This window comes from Diabrotica virgifera, chromosome 4, assembly GCF_917563875.1.
Source record: "Diabrotica virgifera virgifera chromosome 4, PGI_DIABVI_V3a".
Classification (NCBI taxonomy): Eukaryota; Metazoa; Arthropoda; class Insecta; order Coleoptera; family Chrysomelidae; genus Diabrotica; species Diabrotica virgifera.
In genome coordinates this window covers 129,444,000-129,467,980 of record NC_065446.1, presented here as the reverse complement: position 1 = coordinate 129,467,980, position 23,981 = coordinate 129,444,000, and the positions used below count along the sequence as shown (strand labels likewise).

At 33.8% G+C, this 23,981-nt stretch overlaps 1 protein-coding gene across 2 annotated transcripts in view; it reads right to left on the bottom strand.

Moving 5' to 3' along the window:
- Positions 1 to 23,981, bottom strand: part of LOC114329331 (sodium-dependent dopamine transporter) — a 333,781-nt gene that overhangs the window by 37,904 nt on the left and 271,896 nt on the right. For both annotated transcript variants that reach the window (XM_028278387.2, XM_028278388.2), the window contains exon 8: positions 1,229 to 1,466. In XM_028278387.2, coding sequence (XP_028134188.1) covers positions 1,229 to 1,466 — 238 coding nt within the window. The remainder of the gene's footprint in view (positions 1 to 1,228; positions 1,467 to 23,981) is intronic.

Here is a 23,981-nt window from a genome sequence, read left to right as displayed (position 1 = left end):
GCCCATCCATGGCAGACACTACACACTACCCATCCTTCAGTTGACTGCAAATATAAGTATCCACAGTAGATGCAACCACAATCTTCATCATCTTCTAATGAGTCAGTGTCCATCTCGTTTTCTTCTTTAGTTTTCTTTGATTTTTTTATTAGTTTCAGTTTTAGTCAGATTCCTCTTACAAAGTTTTAATGCTGTAAAATAGTGGCACTTTAGGAGAGAGGGGCAAGATGGATAATATCTCGTCTTGCTCCGACCGCTTTGCCCCAACAGACATCATTTTAAATTAAATTAGTAATTTCTAACGTAAAAGCTATAAAACGGTTCGCAGCACGCAATATTCAGTAACATATCTATCATATGTGAATGAAAAACGTGATAAAACTTGCTTACTCATCTTATAGCACTTCTATAAATATCACCAAACGTTTTAACAAAACAAAAAAAAAACGGATTTTATGTCTGTAAAGAATGATTAAAAGTTTCTTTCTAATGACTGAAGTGAGTCAACCCACGTTCGTTTGAATGGCGCTATTGCCGATATTATGACGACTGTAAGTTATGCACACCGATGCATTTCCCGTTCTGCCCCGAGCCTCGTTTTGCCCCGGTCTCCCCTACCTACTCTATGTTTTAAGATAGATGTCATTAAAAAGCTAAATTTCAAATTTTGTCCCTCAACTTTTGCGATAAAACATTGCAGTTCAGGAATCTGCCCCTTTCACTTAAACAAATTCATAACTTTTATTATAATAAGACTGAAAGCTTGAAACATGTACCATAGTCTTCAGAAGGGCAAGAAAATATACTGTAAAAATTTCAGAATAAAATATTAAAATGGAACACAGTTGTAGCTAGGTAGTAAATGCAAAAAACGTGATTTTATTTATTTTTTTATTTTTAGGGTAAAATTGCGATTTTGACAATGTTCCCCCACATGAAATTCAAAATAAACCTCACGTTCGTTTTCAGCATCATCAAAAACATGACTAAAATTAGCCATTCACCTCACTGTGGTTAGTATCTCGATAAATAAGCGTTTTTTTGGGGTGTGCCGCTCGTCTATACAGCATTTGAATGACCAGAATAATTTAGACAATATGATCCAGTCCAGCACTCTAGTGGATAATTCGCTGGATTACTTACTTGGGATAATGTGAACTGGGCATAAAGGTATTGTTTTTTATATGTATAGTAATAACATGACTTTTTTAGCTTTATAGATACTCACCGAACTGTCTAAACCTAGTGTGAGCAACATCATAAAAAATATCAACGCCCAAAATATACTGCCGGGCATCGTAGCTATTGCCGCTGGATATACGATAAAAACTAATCCTGGACCTTCTGTGGCTACTTCTTGAATTGGTCTGCCAGCAGCATGCGCCATGTATCCGAGCACAGAGAATATAACAAAGCCAGCGATGAAGCTAGTGGCTGAGTTTATAACACTCGTTAATAATGCGTCTCTGAAATTAAAATATTTATTAACTTACGTGTTGCATTAGAAAATATTAGAAATATTCCTTAAGTTCGTTTTACAGCTTGCAATTATACCTGAAAGATGCAAGAAAGTAGCCAAAAGGCATGCGCAGTATGGCGTCAGCTGACTATTTCCTGCAACTTCTTGCAATTGCATGACAATCGGTTTGGTGACATTTTCTGTGCAAGATTTCATGCAAGTCTATTAGGAGAATTTATAGGAAGTTTGATTCTTTCACAATGTCAAATGTCATAATCATTATTATGGTAACTAAAAGGCTGGCTGCAGCAATAATAATACTTAATGTTGCTGATACTGCCTTTTTCTTTTATATTTAGTTATTTAAATAGTCTTGGCCTTTACTAAAATTTACTAAATAGTATTAAATAAACAGCAATAAGTAATTAAAAAAAAACAAGTTTTTAAGTTAGGTTAAGGGTCCAAAAATTTCAACATTCATTGCAAGCCGAGTTGCAAGCTGTAAAATCGCACATAAAGACCTTGAAATAGACATGCATGAAAGTTAGTCATGCAAAAAATTGCAGCAAATTTTCTTGTGGGCTGTAAAATGGGCTTTATATATCTAAGTTCTCTATAAACATAACCAAACTTTTTTTACCTCCAAAACTTATGCTCATTTTCAAAGTTGATGTTCTCGTGAACGGATTTCGCTATATTTATATTTTTTAATATCTTAGATTTTTCTTTGATATTTACACTGTTGGACAAATGGTTAATCAAACACTGTTCTTTTTTGAGCTTATATAGGGTGGAAGAAAAGAAATGTTTTTCTTATGTCTAGTTTCGGTCACCCTGTCGGGAGGAACTGGTGGAAAGGTGGGTATATATCGAAGTTATGTTGTAGCCTCATGTTTTGTAACCATTTTTTTTAATTTACCTGGTATCATTAAAAAAAGAAAATAGACACTGTTACTTTTAAACATGTGTTTTAACTCAAACAATACTAAATTAACAATAAAAAATAACAACAGATTACAAAACTTTAAAAACGGAAAGAAACATAACGTAAACTAATTTCGCGAGTTCTCATAAGTGATTAATATGATTCATGTCGGGACTGTTAGGAGGCCAATTCAACATATTTATCTCACTTAGTAACGATACGGTTACGTGAGGAGGCGTTGCCTTATCCTGCATAAATGTGAAATTATTTTCTATATAAGGTGCGAAAGGAACAAAGTTTTCAAAGTCAGAAAATCTCTGTAATGTACCTTTAGTCCTGTCGCCAGTGGGGGTACAACGGCCTCCTTAATTCAGATGGACTTACCCAAGTTTTTTTATGTATTTTGACCCGTAGAACACGAATTTTTTGGGTAACAGTCGATCCGGATGTCGATAAGATTGTTATAAACAAAGAACTTGAGGAATCACATAACAGCGATTTTTCGCAAAACAAAACACTGTTTTGTATTTTTTGAGTCATTCTAAACAAAAAATGTTTTAACAAGTTTTTTCGTAGGATGCATAGTTTTCGACATAAACGCGGTTGAACTTTCAAAAAATCGAAAAATTGCAATTTTTGGACCTGAATAACTTTTGATTAAAAAATAAAATAGCAATTCTGCTTACCGCATTTGAAAATTCAAGTCAAATTCTATCGGTTTTGATTACTTACATTGCTAAAAATTAATTTTTTTATTGTTAAACAAAGCTATAAACACATAGTGATTGAATGATGTTTTCAATGCATTTCCCATTTGACACCGAACGAGTAGGCACGCATACAGACAATTTCTACGTAGATTCGTACATTAAAACGTATGCATTGGGCACGGGAAACACTATGTGTTTATGGCTTTGTCTAACAAATAAAAACTTAATTTTTAGCAATGCCAATAATCAAAACCGATAGAATGTGACTTGAACTTTCAAAAGAAGCAAGCAGAATTGCTATTTTATTTTTTAATCAAAAGTTATTCGGGTTCAAAAATTGCACTTTTTCGATTTTTTGAAAGTTCAAAAATTACAAAAAAATGTTTTGTTTTGCGAAAAATCGCTGTTATGTAATTCCTTAAGTTCTTTGTTTATAACTAGAGACTGGAAAATATGCACTAAAAAATGTCTAAAATATGCATGCAATATGCATTTTAAAACAAGCTGAATATGCACAATTAACATGCAAATATGCATTTATATATGCACTTATTTTTATATGAATAATTTTATGGTTTACGTTAAATACATAAATAAATAAAAAATAATAAAAATAAATAAATAGGTTTGAATTTAAACCAAATTGTATTATTATTTCTTAATATATTTTTTTAACTTCAGGTTTTGTGACAAATAAAACGGCAAAATATTTTATTTTGACCACAAGATAAATAAATAAGAGTACAATAAAATAAATGTACATATTTTTATTGTTACAATATTGATTCATATTTTCTAAACTAATATTATAAAAAGAGTACAATAAAACAAATTTACATATTTTTATTGTTACAATAAATAATCATATATTGATTCATATTTTCTAAACTAATATTATGTCTTCTATCTGTTAATATTTGTTTATAGGCAGAAAAAGATCTCTCAACGTCACAAGATGTAATTGGGGCATATTTAAACTTTGCTATTAGAGACGGATCCATATTAATATTTTCATCGAAGTTTCCAAAATTGATTATATTATTTATTGAACGCAATAAAGTGAAACCCTCATTTTTGTTTAAAACGTCATCAAGTTTATCTTTAATTTTTACTCCAATTTCCCCATTCAGATTTGTTATTTTCTGTTTAACCGAATCAACAATAGACATACTATTGTGAAGACATAAATTTTGAGCCTCTAATTTTGTAATTGAACTTTCAATGATATCGAAATTCGATTTTATATACAACAATTGATTTTTAATAGACTTTTCTTTAAAAATATTTTGACAGTTATCAATAGCGGTACAAGTCGGATCAAAACTTGAAATAACGCTTTTGATGTCGTCGTAGTGTTCAGATAAAAATATAGCACTTTTAAGCCAAGTTCCCCATCTGGTTAATACTGGTTCTGGTGGTAAAGGAATATCGGGAAGCATCTCCCTATATACCTGTACACGTAGTGGTGCTTTCAGAAATACTTTTTTTACATTATTTATTAAGGTGTTTACATTGGGAAATTCAATTCTAACTTTCTCTGCAACTCTGTTTAGGCCGTGCGCCAAACATGTACAGTGAATTAAATTAGGGAAAAAGATTTTAAGATTGGATGCAGCTTTCATCATATATGAGGCGGCATCACTAAGCATTAATAATATTTTTTCAAATGGTACTTGATCAGGTAAAAAAAAATTTGTTAGGGATTCGTTAACAAATCTAGCTATTGTAGCATAGTTTGTTTTTTCCAAACATTTTACACTAATTAAGTATGAGTTTTTAAAATCGCCAGAGTCGTTAAGAACTCCAACAATTAGATTCGCAATTTGTCGACCCTTTGTATCCGTTGTTTCGTCGACGGAAATCCAAAGATAATCGGCTTTTAACTGATTTTTAATACTCGTCATCACATCTTTGTAACATGCACTGACATATTTTTTCCGAAGAGTTGAAGAACTTGGTATTTGAGCTGGTTTATCTTTAATCTTGCAATAAGTTTTTAAAAAGTTTTGACACGATTTATGTTCTAACTTGTGCAGAGGGATATTGCAGTTCAAAAAAAAATGGCATAAATCCTTTGCAAAGGTTTCTTGCCCAACTGACGTATTCTGAATCTGCAAACTGTTCTGTAGAATCTGCTGGCGAGGTTTATTATCATTTTTTGATAGCTTAGTTTGGTGAAGTGAAGTTTTTATGTGTTGAACTACTTGGAATTTCTTTTGACATGGAATCTGGAATATAATGATAATGATGTTTTAGATGTTTTCGTAAATAGATACCTACATTAAAATGATCAAACTTTTTAAACCTCCCCCAATTTTTTTTTATTTCTCAAAGTGAAATTGAAATCGTCAAACAATAAAGTACAGTCAGTGTACCGTAGTATACAGGGTGGGCCACTCTCAACACCTCGCTCTGTATAAGCCAAACCGTTGCGAACTTTAAAAAACAGTTTTTGAAGAAATGGGACGGTTTGTCATTTTAGAATAGACAGACACATAGATGTGCAAAGAAGTTTGATAAGTTTAAAAATCTATTGAAGTGGAGAACTTACCTTTTTATCACAAATGGTGCAAAACATACTTTCACTGTCGATAACTTTTAGATGATTGTTACTTCCAATCCAACTTCTGAGAAGACTTGATTTTTCCCTTGCTACTTTAGGCATTTTCACAATAATAATAAAATGATTTTTTTACACAGTATAGTCAATAACTTGCAATCACAAAAGTTGAATAATCGGCGATTGATTTAAGACTAACCATTCATAAAATAAAATAATCTATCCTACCCTTAAAACAGTGTTGCCAACTCGACCAATATAGTATTTGCCAAACCTCACAAGAATGATGGAATGATCAGTTCAACAGTAGGTATTCCATTATCAACTAATAAAAAATCCCTATAGCAAGCATAACCCAGTACAGATAAATTATTTGTTTTAAAAAATGCTGAAACATGATCCTGTAGTTAATAGTAATCTCATGGTCCACAGACATAAGTACTAATATAAACATTATTGAAGGCGAAGGGATTTGCTGATGTAGGTGTGTATGTGTGAATGGTTAAACATTTTTTGTTAGGAATCAGATTTGACTCACTGATATTAGTTTCAAGTTCCTGTGAGAGAGTTCCTAAGTTGTTTTAGTAATTGTAAGGCCAACATAAAAATTTGTTCTGAATTAGAAGATTTTCGATTTTTACTAAATAATTTTTATATTATTTAATATGCTAGAAAATATGCTATATGCTAAACAAGAAATAAATAAGCTAAACAACACAAAAATATGCCAAATCTAGCATAAAATAAGCTAAATTGGCAACGCTGCCTTAAAATTTCGTTTTGGTTGGTTTTCCCAGAATAATTCATAGTTGGCCGACACCAGCAGAAAGTACAGGTAATATTTGTAATGTTATTCAAAATATAATCGGTATTTACTTAGGTAATTTGTAAATTCTGAGAAGTCTATAAATCTTAAATATCCGGATAATGATACCTGCAGCTATAAATAACGCCCATTATGTTTATGGGTACAACAACAAAGGAGCTTAACAGCAAAATATTTACTTTCACATTTTATTTTAATGGATGTTGATGTTACTAATATATACCTTATTTTTAAATGGGGTAGAGTAAATTCCCATCAAAATATGCATTTATATGCTCTTAAATCTCCAAATATGCAAGGCATATGCATTTATGAAAAACATGAGAAATATGCAGCATATATATGCATATGCATTTTGCATATAATCCAGTCTTTATTTATAACAAACTTATCGACATCCGGATCAACTGTTACCCAAAATATTCGTATTCTACGGGTCAAAATACATAAAAAAACTTGGGTAAGTCCATCTGAATTAAGGAGGCCGTTGTACCCCCCCTGGCGACAGGACTACTTTCACTAAGTATTTAAAAAGCCTCTACATAAAGAAATTAAACTCGTTCCAGTTGTCAAAGAAATTTCACCTAAAACATCACAGAGCCTCCATTAAACAATCTCGCCACTCTTATATTGCGCTGTGAATATCTCTCACCTGGTCGACAAATAACTCTTATAAGTGTCGATCAAAACTGTTTGAGTTATGCATCTTTCTGGCTTTAGAGTTTTGTTAACTGTTGTCATTTTTTATTGTTAATTTAGTATTGTTTTTGACAAAAAACATGTTAAAGAATAAAACCATCTATTTTACATATTTGTTATTAAGATACCAGTGATATTCAAAGAACAAAATGTTTAGAAAACATAAGACTATTTCGGTGTATACCCACCCTTGTATCTTGCACTCACTACAGAGTGTCTCAAATTTTATTTATTTATACATAGTAATATACAGAGTGAGTTTTATGTATGGAAACCCTTAATTATCTCGGAAACGGCTTGGACGTTTTTATAGATTTTGGTGGGTGAGGGTCTTCCAATGTGGCCGATATTATAGTCGTAATTATATTATTGTCAAATCTTCCGTTTTTCTTGAAATCTAATGAACTTTCTTATTTTAAATGGAACATCCTATATATCTTTTGCGTTTTGAAGTCCCTTAGAAATATTGATTATTTTTCATATAATATTCCCTATACCTAAATGTCTTAATTTAAGAGTTATTGTTGCATTTATTTTTAAAAAAATTTAAAAAAATCATTTTTTTCTCGATCCGGGCAGACATTATTGTAGATTCTCTGGATCATTGGGAACAAAAAAGGTCTATTGTAATTTTTCTCTAAAGTTAATCGTTTTCGAGTTATAAACAATTTAAAACTGAAAATATGAAAACTGACGATTTTATAGGTTCAAAAACGCAAGTAAAATATATAATGTTTGAAAAATTAAGAAGCGTCTATGGTCAAGTTCAAACCCTCTTCTATCAGTTCCCTATAATTATTTTTGGAATTTTTTATTCTAAAACATTGTTTTTTAATTATAAATGAAGCGCTTATGAGAGGAAGGGCGATCGGGCTGCACTTACAACTAAAAAAGAATGTTTTAAAATGAAATAAGACCAAATTACTTATCGGAAATTGATAAAATTAGGTTTAAACTTAAATTTAGATACTTCATGATTTTAAAAATAATATTTTTTACTTGTGTTTTTGAGTATTGAAAATATTCGACATTTTTCGATTTTTTTTCAGTTTTAAATTGTTTATAACTCGGAAACGATTAACTTTAGAGAAAAATTCCAAAAAAAAAAACCTTTTTGTTATCAATGATCCAAAGAATGTCATATTATGTATAAGTTTTTAGTTTGTGAAAACTGTCATTATAGATAGCAGTGCGTGAAGGGTTTAAAGTGTGCGTGAAGTAACAATGTATTTTAATGGGATTTAATTTTTCGCACACTTTCAATGAGTTTTTTGGCACACTTTCATATAATCAAATATCCTTAAGTTTCGCGTTATCATGGTGATGACAATATGAGCAATGACTTACAAAAAAATTTTTGACAGTTTTGTGGTTTGAAAGTAGTTAGGATTTTTAAATGTCAAAGTTCTAAAAATTGTAGAATAGAAATGAATTCCAGTGACGAAGAGTTACAGTTTTTTTATTTGTTTATCGTAGATAAAATATTGTATGAAACTGTGCTTGAAGTACTTTTTGCGAACTTACGCGATGTATAGCACTCGCTCCGTTGTCGCTCGTGCTCTAAAAATCGCGTGCGTTCGCAAAAAGCATACTTCACGAACTGTTTCATAAATAACTATTTTATAATAAGTATGTTCATAAATTTTTTAAAAAATGAGTCTAGCAATAACTCCGAAATTACGGCATTTAGGAATAGAAAATATTACATAAAAAATAATCAGTATTTCCTAGGGACTTCAAAACAAAAAATATACAGGGTGTTCCATTTGAAATAAGAAAGTTCATTAGATTTCCAGAGAAAAGGAAGATCTGACAAAAATGTAATTACGACTATAATATCGACCGCATTAGAAGACCCTTACCCACCAAAATGTATTAGAATCATCTATATCGTTTCCCAGATCATTGAGGGTTTCCATACATAAAACTCACTCTGTTATTTTCTTACATCCGGTATAAGTTTCAAAACGAAGTTTGAGTAAACCTTTGCACAACAATGTAAATAACAAAGAAAAAATATAAAATAATAAAAACATATTAGTGAAATCCGTTAATTCGTTCACAAGAAAACCAACTTTAGCCCAATAAATGACCGGTTTGGAGTGTAATTTTCAGGGGCAACTCCGAATTGCATGAAAATTTGGATTTAGGTTCTACTTACCCTCCACTTCAAAGTTGAATTTGTCCCATTGGTTGCTTTTACTTGGGGGGTGACAGTCACCCCTTCTCAGGGGTGAAAAACGCGTGTTTAAAATAAGCCCGGAAATGGATAAATTGACCGATTATAAGCAACTTTAGTTCTATAAAGTTTTTTACGCAAGTCAATACTTTTCGCGTTATTCGCAATTGAAAATGTTGATTTTTCGACAAAAAAACTACGTTTTCAGACAGTTTTTCGCAAATAACTTGAAAATAAATATTTTATCGAAAAAAATATTCTAAGCAAAAGTGTAGCTTATGTGGTGTTCCTTTCTGCATAACTATTATTGTTATTATTGTCATTATGTCATTCACTCATGTCAATGTCATGTCATTGTCATATCATTATATCACAGTTTGTCAATCATAATGTATGTACAATTTTAGTTTATTAAAACCTTTAATTCTCAAGGTTTTCATTATTACAATTTAATAAACTAAAATTTATTCAACAATGGATAAACTACTCAAGCCTGATCGACTAGACATCGATTCCTATTCAACAAATGCAACACAACTCTGGACACACTGGAAGAGAACCTTTCAAAACTTTCTAGAAGCAGCTAATGTTTCTGAAGACAAAGATAAACTGAATTTATTGGTGAATTATGTAAATCCTGTAGTATATGAAGCTATAGGTGAATGTACCACCTACACTGATGCAACTGTTACCTTAGAAAAACTATACATAAAACAAAAGAGTGAAATATTTGCCCGGCACACATTATCTACACAAAAGCAACAAGTGGGTGAGTCCATTGATCAATATTTACTAATCTTAAAACACTTAAGTAAGGATTGCAATTTTCAAGCAGTGTCTGCTGATAGAAATAAAGACGATTACATCAGGGACTCTTTTATTCGAGGTTTAAGTGCTTCAAATATTAGGCAAAGACTACTTGAAAGCGCCACTTTAACATTAGATCAAGCATATAATTCAGCAAGAGCTTTAGAAATGGCCCAACAACAATCAGATTCATATATTATGTCAAATTCTATTGTAAATTCTATTACTACTGATAACACCCTTCAGAATACTGCACACGAAACTGATCAAAACAACTCGACTAGCGCAGCTACCTTCTCAAAATGCTGGTTTTGTGGAAAAAGTCGCCATACTAGAGATAGATGTCCTGCTAAAAATCACCAATGCTCTTGTGGTAAATTCGGACATTTTGAGCAAGTCTGTAAAAGTAAGAATCAAAAACAAAAATCACATGTTCATAACAAAACATCTGCTGCTTTAGTTGGAATGCTATCTGCTGCTTCTCCGTCCTGTTTATCAAAAGCTATAATAAAAATTCATGTAAATAATTCTGAGGTTGAAGCTCTAGTAGATACTGGTAGTACAGACAGTTACATTTCAAATAGTATTGCCATTCAAAATCAACTACAAATATTCCCTACAAATTTAAATGTACAAATGGCTTCCTCATCTTTAAACTCTCCAGTTTGCGGCTTTTGCATTGTTAACCTAAAAATATCTGAACATACCTATAAAAATTTTAAACTTTATGTTCTAGAAAACCTATGCTCAGATGTCATAATTGGCCATGATATCCTTAATAAGCATTCTGGAGTGCAGTTTAATTTTGATGGTAAGAAACCTCCAATTTCAATCTGTAATCTAACAACAGCAATTGTAAAACCATACCCACTGTTTGCCCATTTAACAGGAAACTGCAAACCTATCGCCATAAAATCAAGACGCTATTCCTTTGAAGATTCCAAATTCATAGACACTGAAATTCAAAAATTATTGAAAGAAAATATTATTGAAGCAAGCAATTCTCCATGGAGAGCACAAGTACTAGTTACTAGTAATACAAATCATAAAAAACGTATGGTTGTCGATTATTCTTTAACTATTAATAAATTTACTGAACTAGATGCCTACCCTTTACCAAATCTCGAAATTTTAGTAAATAAAATTTCTCAATATGAATACTTTAGTTCAATCGATTTACGAAGTGCTTATCATTAAATTCCCATACTAGAACATGAGAAAATCTATACTGGATTTGAAGCATGTGGCAACCTCTATCAGTTTACAAGAATTCCATTTGGTGTCACCAATGGAGTAGCATGTTTTCAAAGAACGATTAACAACATAATAGAGAATGAAAGATTAACAGATACATTTGCATTCCTAGATGATGTCACTATTTGTGGAACAACAAAAGAACAACATGACAGGAATCTACAAAACTTTATGGAAATCGCAAGGAAATATAAATTAATTTTAAACGATGAAAAATCAAAATTCTGCATGACTCAAATTAATATACTTGGATATACTATTGAAAAGAAAACTATAAAACCAGATGCTGAAAAACTGCAACCCCTTATCAATTTACCAGTACCAACAAATATCACTTCATTAAGAAGAATTCAAGGAATGTTCGCCCACTATTCAAAATTCATACATAAATTTTCGGAAAAGATACATTTTATTGTCAATATCAAAGAATTTCCCTTAAATCAAACTCAAATATATGCCTTTGAAAAGCTGAAAAAGGACATTGTAGAAGCAGTAGTCACTTCTGTTGATGAAAATGAAATATTTACAGTTGAAACAGATGCCTCCGAATTTGCCATTGGAGCTCAACTTACACAACAAGGAAAACCAGTAGCATTTTATTCAAGAACACTTTCAAAAACAGAACATAATCATTCAAGTGTTGAAAAAGAAGCTTATGCAATTGTGGAATCCATAAGAAAATGGAGACACTATCTTATGGGCCGACACTTTAAAATTATTACAGACCAAAGGTCAGTTGCTTTTATGTTTGACTTAAAATCAACATCTAAAATTAAAAATGAGAAAATAATGCGTTGGCGTATAGAACTGTCCTGCTATAAATTTGAAATTATTTACAGACCTGGGAATCAAAACATTGTTGCGGATACTCTTTCAAGAATATCTGCTGCTATTCACCCCACTATGTCAGATAAAAATTTATTCAATTTACATAACACAATGTGTCATCCTGGAATAACCAGATTCTATCACTGGATACGATGTAAAAATCTACCTTATTCTTTAGAAGATGTCAAACGAACTATCTCTTCTTGTCCAATCTGTGCTGAAATTAAACCAACATTTTACAAAAACAAAAGCACTTTGATTAAGGCTACAGCACCTTTTGACAGACTGAATATAGACTTTAAAGGACCTTTACCATCTAACAATCAAAATAAATATCTGCTGAATATTGTAGATGAATATTCAAGGTTTCCATTTGCATTCCCATGCTCAAATTTATCATCTTCAACAGTCATCAGTTGTTTAACTGAGTTGTTTACTACTTTCGGAACTCCTGCATATATTCACAGCGATAGAGGATCTTCATTCTTGTCTGCTGAGGTAAAATCATTCCAAACAAGTCATGGTGTTGCTTCCAGTCATACAACTCCATACAACCCTCAAGGAAATGGACAATGTGAAAGATTTAATGGTATCATTTGGAAAACAGTTCAACTAGCAATTAAATCTAGAAATCTTCACATAAACCAATGGCAAGATGTACTACCTGATTATTTACATTCAATTAGATCTTTACTGTGTACCTCTACTAACTGTACTCCACACGAACGTATGCTTAATCATCCCAGAAGATCAACAAACGGTACATCTATTCCAACTTGGCTTAGTACTCCTGGAACTGTTTTCCTCAAGAAACATGTTAGAAATTCGAAATATGAACCTCTGGTGGAAGAAGTCCAACTCCTAGAAGCAAATTCAGACTATGCACATGTCAGATTACCAAATGGAAATGAAACCACAGTATCGGTCCGACACTTAGCTCCGAGAGGAAATACTTCCCTTTTGGCAGTAGATGAGGCAACTATTGAAGATAATGAAAAACATGTAGAAAACCAGTCCCCCATGATAAATCAAAACATGGAACCATTGAACAGTGTAGAAGAAATTAATACCATAGATAGTCAACTTCAACAACCTTTTTCTGCTCCTGGTGACGGTCCAACTACTTCAACTTCAGTTCCCCCAGAACTGATATTGCAAAAGCGAATAAGAATGCCTCCTACCCATTTACAAGATTATGTCAGAAACTAACAGCGTGGATGAATGTGGTGTTCCTTTCTGCATAACTATTATTGTTATTATTGTCATTATGTCATTCACTCATGTCAATGTCATGTCATTGTCATATCATTATATCACAGTTTGTCAATCATAATGTATGTTGTAACGAAACGATCCCTTCTACGCCGTCTATGTAGGGAACGCGTCGGTAAGACGCGTACCATAGGATAAGACTTTCCGGGAACCAACGGTTTTTAGGTAGCACAATGCATCGATGGAAACGGATGTATTTACCTGAGAAAGATACAAAAGACCTTTCTCAGTTTGCTGTTTTTATTTTAGTTAGTTAGCATTGAGATCTTGTAACGTATAGACGAAAATACACCTTTTGTTCGATTATCGTGATTTTCTTATAATCAACCCTACAACCTGAGATCATTACCCTAAGTAATCTTCACATTGTCGCCCAACTCGTGGCTTGGGGATTTCGCGATAAATCGTATATTTCGGTAGTTTGAATGAAAAAGCGTGCTTCAGCCATATTTGGACACTCTTTCGCGTGAAAAGTGAGTTTCGATAACTTAATCGGACTATTTTCACTGTTATAACCTCGCTAACTCCAGTTAAAATAATATTAAGTGCTTCGCTGGTTAAATAAATAATCAAGTGGACTTTTGTTTGTTAATAAATAACAAAGTGATTCGTTTTAGTTATTCAGACACTTCTGTGTATTTTTATTATGTATTAAACGATTGATTGCTTTCGGCTACGTGTAAAAACCTTGTGTTTTGTGAAACTCGGAAGTGAATTAGTGCTAGAGCTGTTCCAAGAATTGTACAGGTGGTATGCAGAAAGCTGTTGGAGGTATCCCTTATCCAAGCGTGGACACAGGAGAGCTATTTACTGGCAAGTACATTCCAATTTTGCATGACCAATCATTTTTACAATTTGCGTTCCACGCAAAACATTGAACATTCGAGTACCATAAAAATTATTTCTAAGTCGGACTCTATTTCAAATAGATCGGTGGCAACAAACATTAACGACATGGCTCAAAACGTAGTATTGACAAACGAACAATTTAAAGAGCTGTTATCGAAATTAGCGGTACAGAGTGCTCCCGTTTCGCCGGCGTCGGTTCAAAGTGGCAACCTATCGAAATGCCATTCGCGTTTTGATGGACACAAAGACACCGACGTTAATGCTTTCATCAGCGCTGTCGAAATTTATAAAGATTGCGCATTAGTGTCGGACGAGAATGCTTTTCGGGGAATCGGTATGCTTTTCGATAATTTCGCGGCAAAATGGTATCAAGGCGTCAAAGACACTATTAAGACATGGGAGGAACTTCTTAGTCTGCTTAGAGTTACGTTCGGTCCTAAAAAACCTGCTTATCGCGTGTACCGCGAGTTATTTGCCGAGGAGCAAAACGAAAAAACAACAGTAGATGTCTTTGTTTGTCGTTGTAGGGCGGTTCTGGCACAACTAGACCCAGGCAGCCTTACAGAAGAGATCCAGTTGGATATGGTGTACGGACTATTAAACAAGGGGATTCGAGAGAAGATTTCGAGGGATTCCGTTTCCACTTTTACCGCGCTGCTTACGGCGGCACGAAAGGTCGAAGATGTGTTTGAGAAACCTTGTTCTGACGATAACAAAACTCCAAACAATCGACAAACTTACGAAAAACGTCCGCGATGTGGATTTTGTCGCGTTCCGGGTCATTCTAAGGACGAGTGTCGAAAGTTACGTGATAAACAATCTAAAGACACACCGACAATTCCGAAAGAAACCGCGAGTTCTTCGCGTACGATTAGTGCTACCGTCGGAGCATCCACTTCGAACTCGTCGCGAAATAGTGTAAACAACCCGTTATCATGTTACGGATGCGGGAAACCGGGTTTTATCAGATCCAACTGCCCAGTTTGTAGTCATACAGTAACATCTTCGCTAGATTTCTCTTCCTTAGACACGTTTATTTCACCTCAACCCAGACCTGTTCTACGTATTAATATATTAGGTCATGAGGGCCAAGGGTTAATAGATACAGGTGCTAAACAAAGTATAGCTGGTACAACGTTGTACAACCTTTTAGAAAACAAAGGACAAAGTTTTAAGCCCGAGCAAATTTCTGTAAAATTCGCTGATGGTGTTGGGAGAACAGAACTAGTGTTGACAACTTTAGTCGATGTACACATAAGAGGTAAAACGGTGCCTACAAAGTTTATAATTTTTCCTGATGCACCTAATAAAACTCTGCTAGGTATCGATTTTTTGATAAATGCACAAATCGCTCTAGATTTTCACAATAAAGAATGGTATTTTGCAAATGACAGCACACGACAGCAGTTGCTTTTTGAAGATACAGGTACAGAATGTATTGAAATTCATTTTTGTGAAAACTTGAGACCAGATGAAGGAACGATGCTAGCGGATTATGAACGCAATCGACTGGATGAATTTTTAGAAGGTAGGAAGGATACTTTCAGAATGGGGGGAGAGCCTACAGCCTACGCTGAGCATCGCATTAACACAGGAAATAATGCACCCATCGCACTGCCACCATATCGGATGTCACCTGCAAAGAGAGAGGTATTGAAAACCGAGCTAGATAAACTCCTGGAGGAGGGCATCATCGAAGAATGCGAAAGTGCGTGGGCCGCGCCGGTAGTATTAGTACCGAAAAAGGATGGCGGTACGAGACTTTGCGTTGACTATCAACGTTTAAACGCCGTAACTACTAGTGACTCGTATCCGTTACCGCGTATGGACGATTTACTACACGCCGCGAAACGAACATTTTACATGTCTACGATAGACTTACGATCGGGGTATCATCAAGTCAACGTCGCGGAAGCGGACCGTGATAAGACTGCGTTTGTGTCACCGTTCGGGACTTTCCGATACTTACGGATGCCTTTTGGTCTCAAGGGAGCCCCAATGACTTTTCAAAGACTCATGGACCGTTTTCGTCGTGGTCTTAGTAACGTAGTGGTTTTAGGTTATTTAGACGATATCATCGTACTATCCAGCTCTTTTGATGAACATTTAAACGATCTAAAGTTAGTGTTCGATAGACTAGACCAATTTAACCTTCGGGCAAATCGGAAAAAGTGCGTGTTTGCTCGCGAAAAAGTAAAATACTTGGGACATTTGATCACTCAGCAAGGAATTTCGGTCGATCCGGATAAAACCGCTGCTATATCGGAACGGTTACCGCCGAGAAACGTTAAGGAAGTGCAATCTTTCCTTCAGACGGCTAGTTGGTTCCGCCGGTTTATAAATAATTTTGCGGACATATCCAGACCCTTGAGTGACTTAACCAGGAAAAATAAGCCATGGAAGTGGACGGAACTGGAACAGAACTCATTCGAAACACTTAAGAAGTTACTGATTACCGCTCCAATTTTACGGCAAGCAGATGAAAACCAACCGTATATCATTCGTACTGATGCCAGTGGTTACGCGTTAGGAGCAGTGTTGCTACAAGGAGATATCGATGACGAGCATCCCGTGGAATACGCTAGCAGACTTCTTACCGCTGCCGAGCGCAACTATTCTACTTCGGAAAGAGAAGCTTTAGCTGTTGTATGGGCCTTAGAAAAGTTCAGAGGTTATATTGAAGGTACGAAGATAACGCTGCAGACTGATCACCAACCCTTAAGGTGGCTGCTAAGCCTGAAAGCTCCCACAGGAAGATTGGCAAGATGGTCACTATTGGTCCAAGGTTATAACTTAACCATCGATTATCTGCCAGGTAAACGTAACATGGTAGCCGATACACTTTCCAGACCGCCATGTGAACACAATGATGTACTGTCTTGCGAGATATGTGAAGTGCAAATTGACTTGCCTCATCGATCGGCATATGAGACCAGGGTGGAACAATTGAAAGACCCAGATGTCGCCAAAATAATTCAATCATTCGAAGACCCAAATTCGAATGAATATGTAAAATGGACAGATCGTGGATACTTGCTTACACAAGGAGTACTCTACCGTTATTCATCGGAAGAAGACGAAGAAGAGGCTCAGTTAGTAGTACCCACACACGAGCGTGAAGCCATTATGAGAGAATATCATGATGCACCGACGGCTGGTCATTATGGTATCGAACGTACGTTGAGAAGAATTGCTCAAAAATTCTTTTTTCCAGGCATGCGTCGTTTTATTGCTGAATACATTGATAAATGCCAAGATTGTCAAAGATATAAGGCCTCTAATCAGAAACCAGGTGGACTATTACAAACCCCTGTGTATGCGCAACGCTTCGAGACACTTGCCATCGACTTATTTGGACCGTTACCTGAAGGATCGAAAGGTGAACGTTGGATTCTCATAGTTGAAGACTCCTGTACTAAGTGGGTGGAGTTATTTGCCTTAACTCAAGCAACTGCACAAGAATGCGCTATGAAGCTTATTGACGAGGTATTCTTACGATTTGGCCTACCGAGAAGGATTATCAGTGATAATGGTGTGCAATTCGTGTCTGACGTGATGCAACAAGTTTGCTATGTGTTGCAAATCAAAGAGACCTTTACTCCACTCTATCACCCTTCTGCTAATATGGTAGAGCGCAAGAATAGAGATTTGAAGCCGAGACTTGCTATGCTTGTAGGAACGGAGCATAACATTTGGCCTGAGAAGTTGCCAATGGTTAGATTTGCCATGAACTCAGTATGGAGCGAGTCTACAGGACAAACCGCTGCTTACTTAACTTTTGGACGTGAGCTGCGAACTCTAGACCAAGTTAATCGAGATATTCGCCAAGTTGTAGAAACTGAGAATTTTATACCTCAAATATCTCCATACTTAAAACGCATGACTGAAACATGGCATGAATCGAAGATTAAGCATGACAACGCCCAAGATAGGCAAAAGAAATATGCTGATCGACGCCTGAAGGAACCCAGTCCATTCAAAGAGGGAGATTTAGTGTGGGCCAATACAACTGCTCCTAGTAATAGGTCGAAAGGACAGACGGCTAAATTCTACCCGAAGAGAGATGGACCCTATAGGATCAAGCGAGTGGTATCGCCTGTAAGTTATGAGCTTTGTGGAGTGGACACCCCTACTGCCCTCGGTGTGTTCCACGTATCGGCGCTTACACCTGCGAAGCTCAATGACTCTGAAGTTCCAACCCCTGTAGTGCCAAAACGAAGACGAGGACGTCCCAGGAAGAAAACTACATCTTCTGCTGGCCTCTCCTCTAACGATATCGATGCCAGGGGGGGAGACTGTAACGAAACGATCCCTTCTACGCCGTCTATGTAGGGAACGCGTCGGTAAGACGCGTACCATAGGATAAGACTTTCCGGGAACCAACGGTTTTTAGGTAGCACAATGCATCGATGGAAACGGATGTATTTACCTGAGAAAGATACAAAAGACCTTTCTCAGTTTGCTGTTTTTATTTTAGTTAGTTAGCATTGAGATCTTGTAACGTATAGACGAAAATACACCTTTTGTTCGATTATCGTGATTTTCTTATAATCAACCCTACAACCTGAGATCATTACCCTAAGTAATCTTCACAATGTACAATTTTAGTTTATTAAAACCTTTAATTCTCAAGGTTTTCATTATTACAGCTTATAAAAAAACAAAAGAAATGGTGTATCAGTAAAGTATATAAATTGAGAAAAAGCAAAGTTGTAGCTAGTGAAAAATACGTTCTTATTCGTCTAATTCCAAATCGAATAAGTCAACGCGAAATCACCGAAAAATTAAGCACTTTTCGGGAAAAGCTTGTTAACACTTTTAAAGTACCTAAAAAAAATATTTATATTTATTTTTTACAAAAATTTCTAGCACCAAAGATAAACGAGTTGCACTGAAAAAAAAAGTTGGCCCCTTTTTTTGGTAAAAAAAATTGTGAAAACCTCCCTCTACCGTAAATAAAATTAATCGTTACCGCTTTACCATTTATTTTAACTGTATGTATATTGTTTATATGACCTGTAAGTTTGATTGGCTTGAAGTGCTTATTTTTGAAAAAATTTGGTTTTATAGTAAAACAAAATTTTCTAAAAATTTTTGAAAAATTTCCTTTTTTCAAAATAACTTAAAAAGTATTAGTTATAAGAAAAATCTTAAAGAGTAAAAAATATAGGTTTTCGTATTATAAATACGCTAGTTTCATTGTGTTTTTCCGCAAGACAAAAATTGGTTAAGATCTGGCTGTTCATAATTTGCATACACTCGTGACTAGTGACCCGTTCAAGCTTTTTTAACTATAACCCTTTAAAAAATAAGCACTATAAACCGGTTAGACTGACAGATCATTTAAAAAATAGATAAGTAAGTAAATTGTTTGTAAAGCGGTAGCGATTAATTTCATTTGAGGAGCTAAACACGGGGAGATTTGCATGATTTTTTTACAAAAAAAAAAGAGGGACAACTTTATTTTGAGCGTAACTCGCTTATTTTTAATGCTAGAAACTTTTATGAACAATTCTAATAAAGCCACTTATAAACACTTTAAAAAAGTTTAAATAGGTTTTTTCCGAAAAGTGCTTAATTTTGGTGCCTAATTCGATTTGGAATTAGACGCACAAGAAAGTATTTTTCATGAGCTAAAAATTTGTTTTTACTCAATTGATAGACTTTACTGATACACATTTTTTTTCAGTTTTTTATAAGCTACACTTTTGCTAAGGATATTTTTTTTCGATCAAGTATTTACTTTTTGAGTTACTTGCGAAAAACCGTCCGAAAACGTAGTTTTTTTGTCGAAAAATAAACATTTTCAATCGAAAATAACTCTAAAAGTATTGACTTACATAAAAAACTCTATAGAGCAAAAGTTGCTTAAAATCAGTTAATTTATCCATTTCCGGTCTTATCTTGAATATATGTTTTTTCACCCTCGAGAAGGGGTGACTGTCACCCCCCAAGTAAAAGCAACCAACGGCACAATTTCAACTTTAAAGTGGAGGGTAAGTAGAACCTATATCCAAATTTTCATGCAATTCGGAGTTGCCCCTGAAAATTACATGGTATCGCCGTATTTCCCGTTCATTTACTGGGCTACTTAGAAAATGAGCATCGTTTTTGGTAGTGCAAAACTTTTGCGGTTAACTTTATAATAATATTGTGAACGTTGAATAATATTAACGCCAAGTATTCGCAATGGAACAGCAATTTATAGCAATCTTGTCTGCTACAAACAAAGCACATGGTAAAATTTGAACATAATCACTAATCAGTCATTAAAACATTTCTTGGTGATGAGTCAGTTAAAGAAAACATACTAAACAATGTGGTGGATTTGCTCCTTTAAACTACATATAAAAGAAAGAAAATATAGAATTATATAAGGATAATTATAGAAAATAAGTTATAAGTTATAATACAATTTGGAGAAATATGACTAATTATAATACACAAGACTTACCTGAATAATTTTTAGTATGTAGGATCAGTAATATAGACTAATGGGAAATCAGATGGAGTTATATGCAGTAGAATTACGCCGGCCGAATTAAAGAGCATATAAGATTTAGGCTATGTCTAACGTCGAGATACTAATCACATCACACAATACAAAAAATTGTCTAGTCGCAATTTCCTGAAAGAAATAGGAGAAACAGACCAAATAAGACTTGGTGGTAGACACTTAGGAAGTACATGTCTGAAAAGGGGATCTAGAATGCTAGAAATACATGATATAATAACTAAGAAAACAAACATACAAACAAGCATATTATACTTGGGAAATGTACCGATAGAAAGCGTTGATAAATACAAATACCTAGGAACTTGGATTTCAGAGAAAAATGATCAAACAAAAGAAATAAGAACGAGGATAGAAATAGCAAGAAATGCGTTCGTAAAAATTAAAACAATTCTCGGCAATACAGACTTTAGCTTATTATTGAGAGTAAGAGCTTTGAGCTAAATACAAATACCTAGGAACTTAGATTTCAGAGAAAAATGATCAAACAAAAGAAATAAGAACGAGGATAGAAATAGCAAGAAATGCGTTTGTAAAAATGAAAACAATTCTCTGCAATACAGACTTTAGCTTAGAACTGAGAGTAAGAGCTTTGAGATGCTACGTGTTCTCGATACTGCAATATGGTCTTGAAAGCTGGACATTGAAGCAAGAACACATAAATAAGCTAAAGTCATTTGAAATGTGGTGTTACAGAAGGATGCTTAGAATAGCATGGTCACAGAAGAAAACGAACACGGAAGTATTGCGAGAAATGGGCAAAGTATGCGATATAATAAACACAATAAAAATAAGAAAGTAACAATATCTGGAACATATAATCAGGGGACAGCGATATGAAATGCTAAGACTGATAATACAGGGAAATATAAGAGGCGGAAGGAGTATAGGAAGAAAAAGAGTGTCATGGTTAAAGAACTTAAGGGACTGGTTTAATGCAGTTCTATAGAACTCTTCAGAGCAGCGGTAGACAGAGTAAATATAGTGATGATGATATCCAATCTCCGACTAGAAGATGGCACTTAAAGAAAAATAATGCTACGATGCAGAATACAAACTTATAGAGAAATGTAATTAAGAAGGCGGACTCCTTAATATAAAGTAGTCTGGGCTGATTATCGGAGAATAGGCCATTTTTGGGAAAAGTTATTTACCAGCAAATTTATTGCTGGAATCGAATTTTATGATTGTATATATTAATTATATAGGTATGCAAAGTCCGCAGAGAGTGTGCTACTAAAAATGGCGCACGAAAATCGTGTTTTTTTCAATTTTTGCTCTATAACTCCAAAGATTTTAACTTAACACCAAAAATACTCAAATAGAAATTCACCGCAATTAAATTCTACATAGAGACATGTTTTTTCCGATTTACTTCGATGAAAACTTTCCCCGAAAAAAGCGGGTTTTCCAACAAAATCTTTAATTTTCAACTAAACTTTTAGATAAGTAATTGTTAATCAATAATTAAATAACTTGGTAATGTAAAAGCCCTTTTCGTATAGATTATAATTCCAGAAGCCGATGGAAATTAAACGAACAGTTTAGCAATAATTGAATTGCTAATTAGAAATTTACGGTCGCTATAATAACGACAATAATTATGATGCATAAGAATAACTATGATTTTTTCATAAAAAGACACCATACCTATCTAATGTACTTTACAGAATTGAAATTGGACTATTTAAGCGGCCTCAGGAATATTTTAAAATTATAAATATTTTTTTGGCTTATAAACAAATAGAATATCTTGGGAAATATTAAACTAAATTAAATTATAAAGACGGTATTGGAAAAACAGCGCCAGGACGCTTCTTTTAAAGAAAAAACATTTAATTATGATGAGTAGTTCCTGAGATACAACCGGTCAAAGTTGACCGGAATTTACGGCAAAGATATAAACAATAGGATCATAATTTTTAAACCATCACCTTTTTATTTTTGTCCTCTTTCTCCACACCAATTTTCATATCCTTAAATTACTCATAACGTATATTATTATAATAAAAACTATCGATAATACGTGTGAAAATTGCCAAAAATAGCAAAATTCCAATCAAAAATTAGGTTGGAGGAAATGTAACCCTCAAAGTTCAAAATCGGTATACGTTAAAAAAAATCATTTTCTCGGCTTCTCATGGAGCAATTTCCCTATTATTAAATGTCAAAACTAACCCATTATTAAATGTCAAACTTGCTTTTTTTTTGTTATAATAAATTAATTTATTTATTACAACACAAAATTATAATTTGTTTAAATAAAAATTGTTTAACTAATTATACAGCTTTCAAATGAGAATATTTATGTTTCTAACTTTAAAAAGTACACTTGTAGTAAGTTTATCTAAAAAAAAGCCTACAACTAAAAAAAAAATATGTAGTTTTCTGTTCTTATAAATAAATTAATCTATTATAAAAAAACAAAAGCAAGTTTGACATTTAATAATGCGTTAGTTCGATGGCTCTACTCGAGTTATTAGGGAACAAAAAAAGGAATGAAGGAAATTGCTCCATGGGAAGCCGAGAAAATGCATTTTTTTAACGTATACCGATTTCGAACTTTGATGGTTACAACTTCTCCAACCTAATTTTTGATTGGAATTTTGCTATTTTTGGCAATTTTCACATGTATTATCGATAGTTTTTATTATAATAATATATATTATGAGTATTTTAAAGATACGAAAATTGGTGTAGAGAAAGAGGACAAAAATAAAAAGGTGATGGTTTGAAAATTATGATCCTATTGTTTATATCTTTGCCGTAAATTCCGGTTAACTTTGACCGGTTGTACCTCAGGAACTACTCATCATAATTAAATGTTTTTTCTTTTAAAAGAAGCGCCCTGCCGCTGTTTTTCCATTACCGTTTTTATGATTTAATTTATTTAGTTTAATATTTCCTAAGATATTCTATTTGTTTATAAGCCAAAAAATTCTTTATAATTTTAAAATACTCCTGAGGCCGCTTAAATAGTCCAATTTCAATTCTGTAAAGTACGTTAAATAGGTATAGTGTCTTTTTATGAAAAAATCATAGTTACTCTTATGCATGATCATTATTGTCGTTATTATAGCGACCGTAAATTTTTAATGA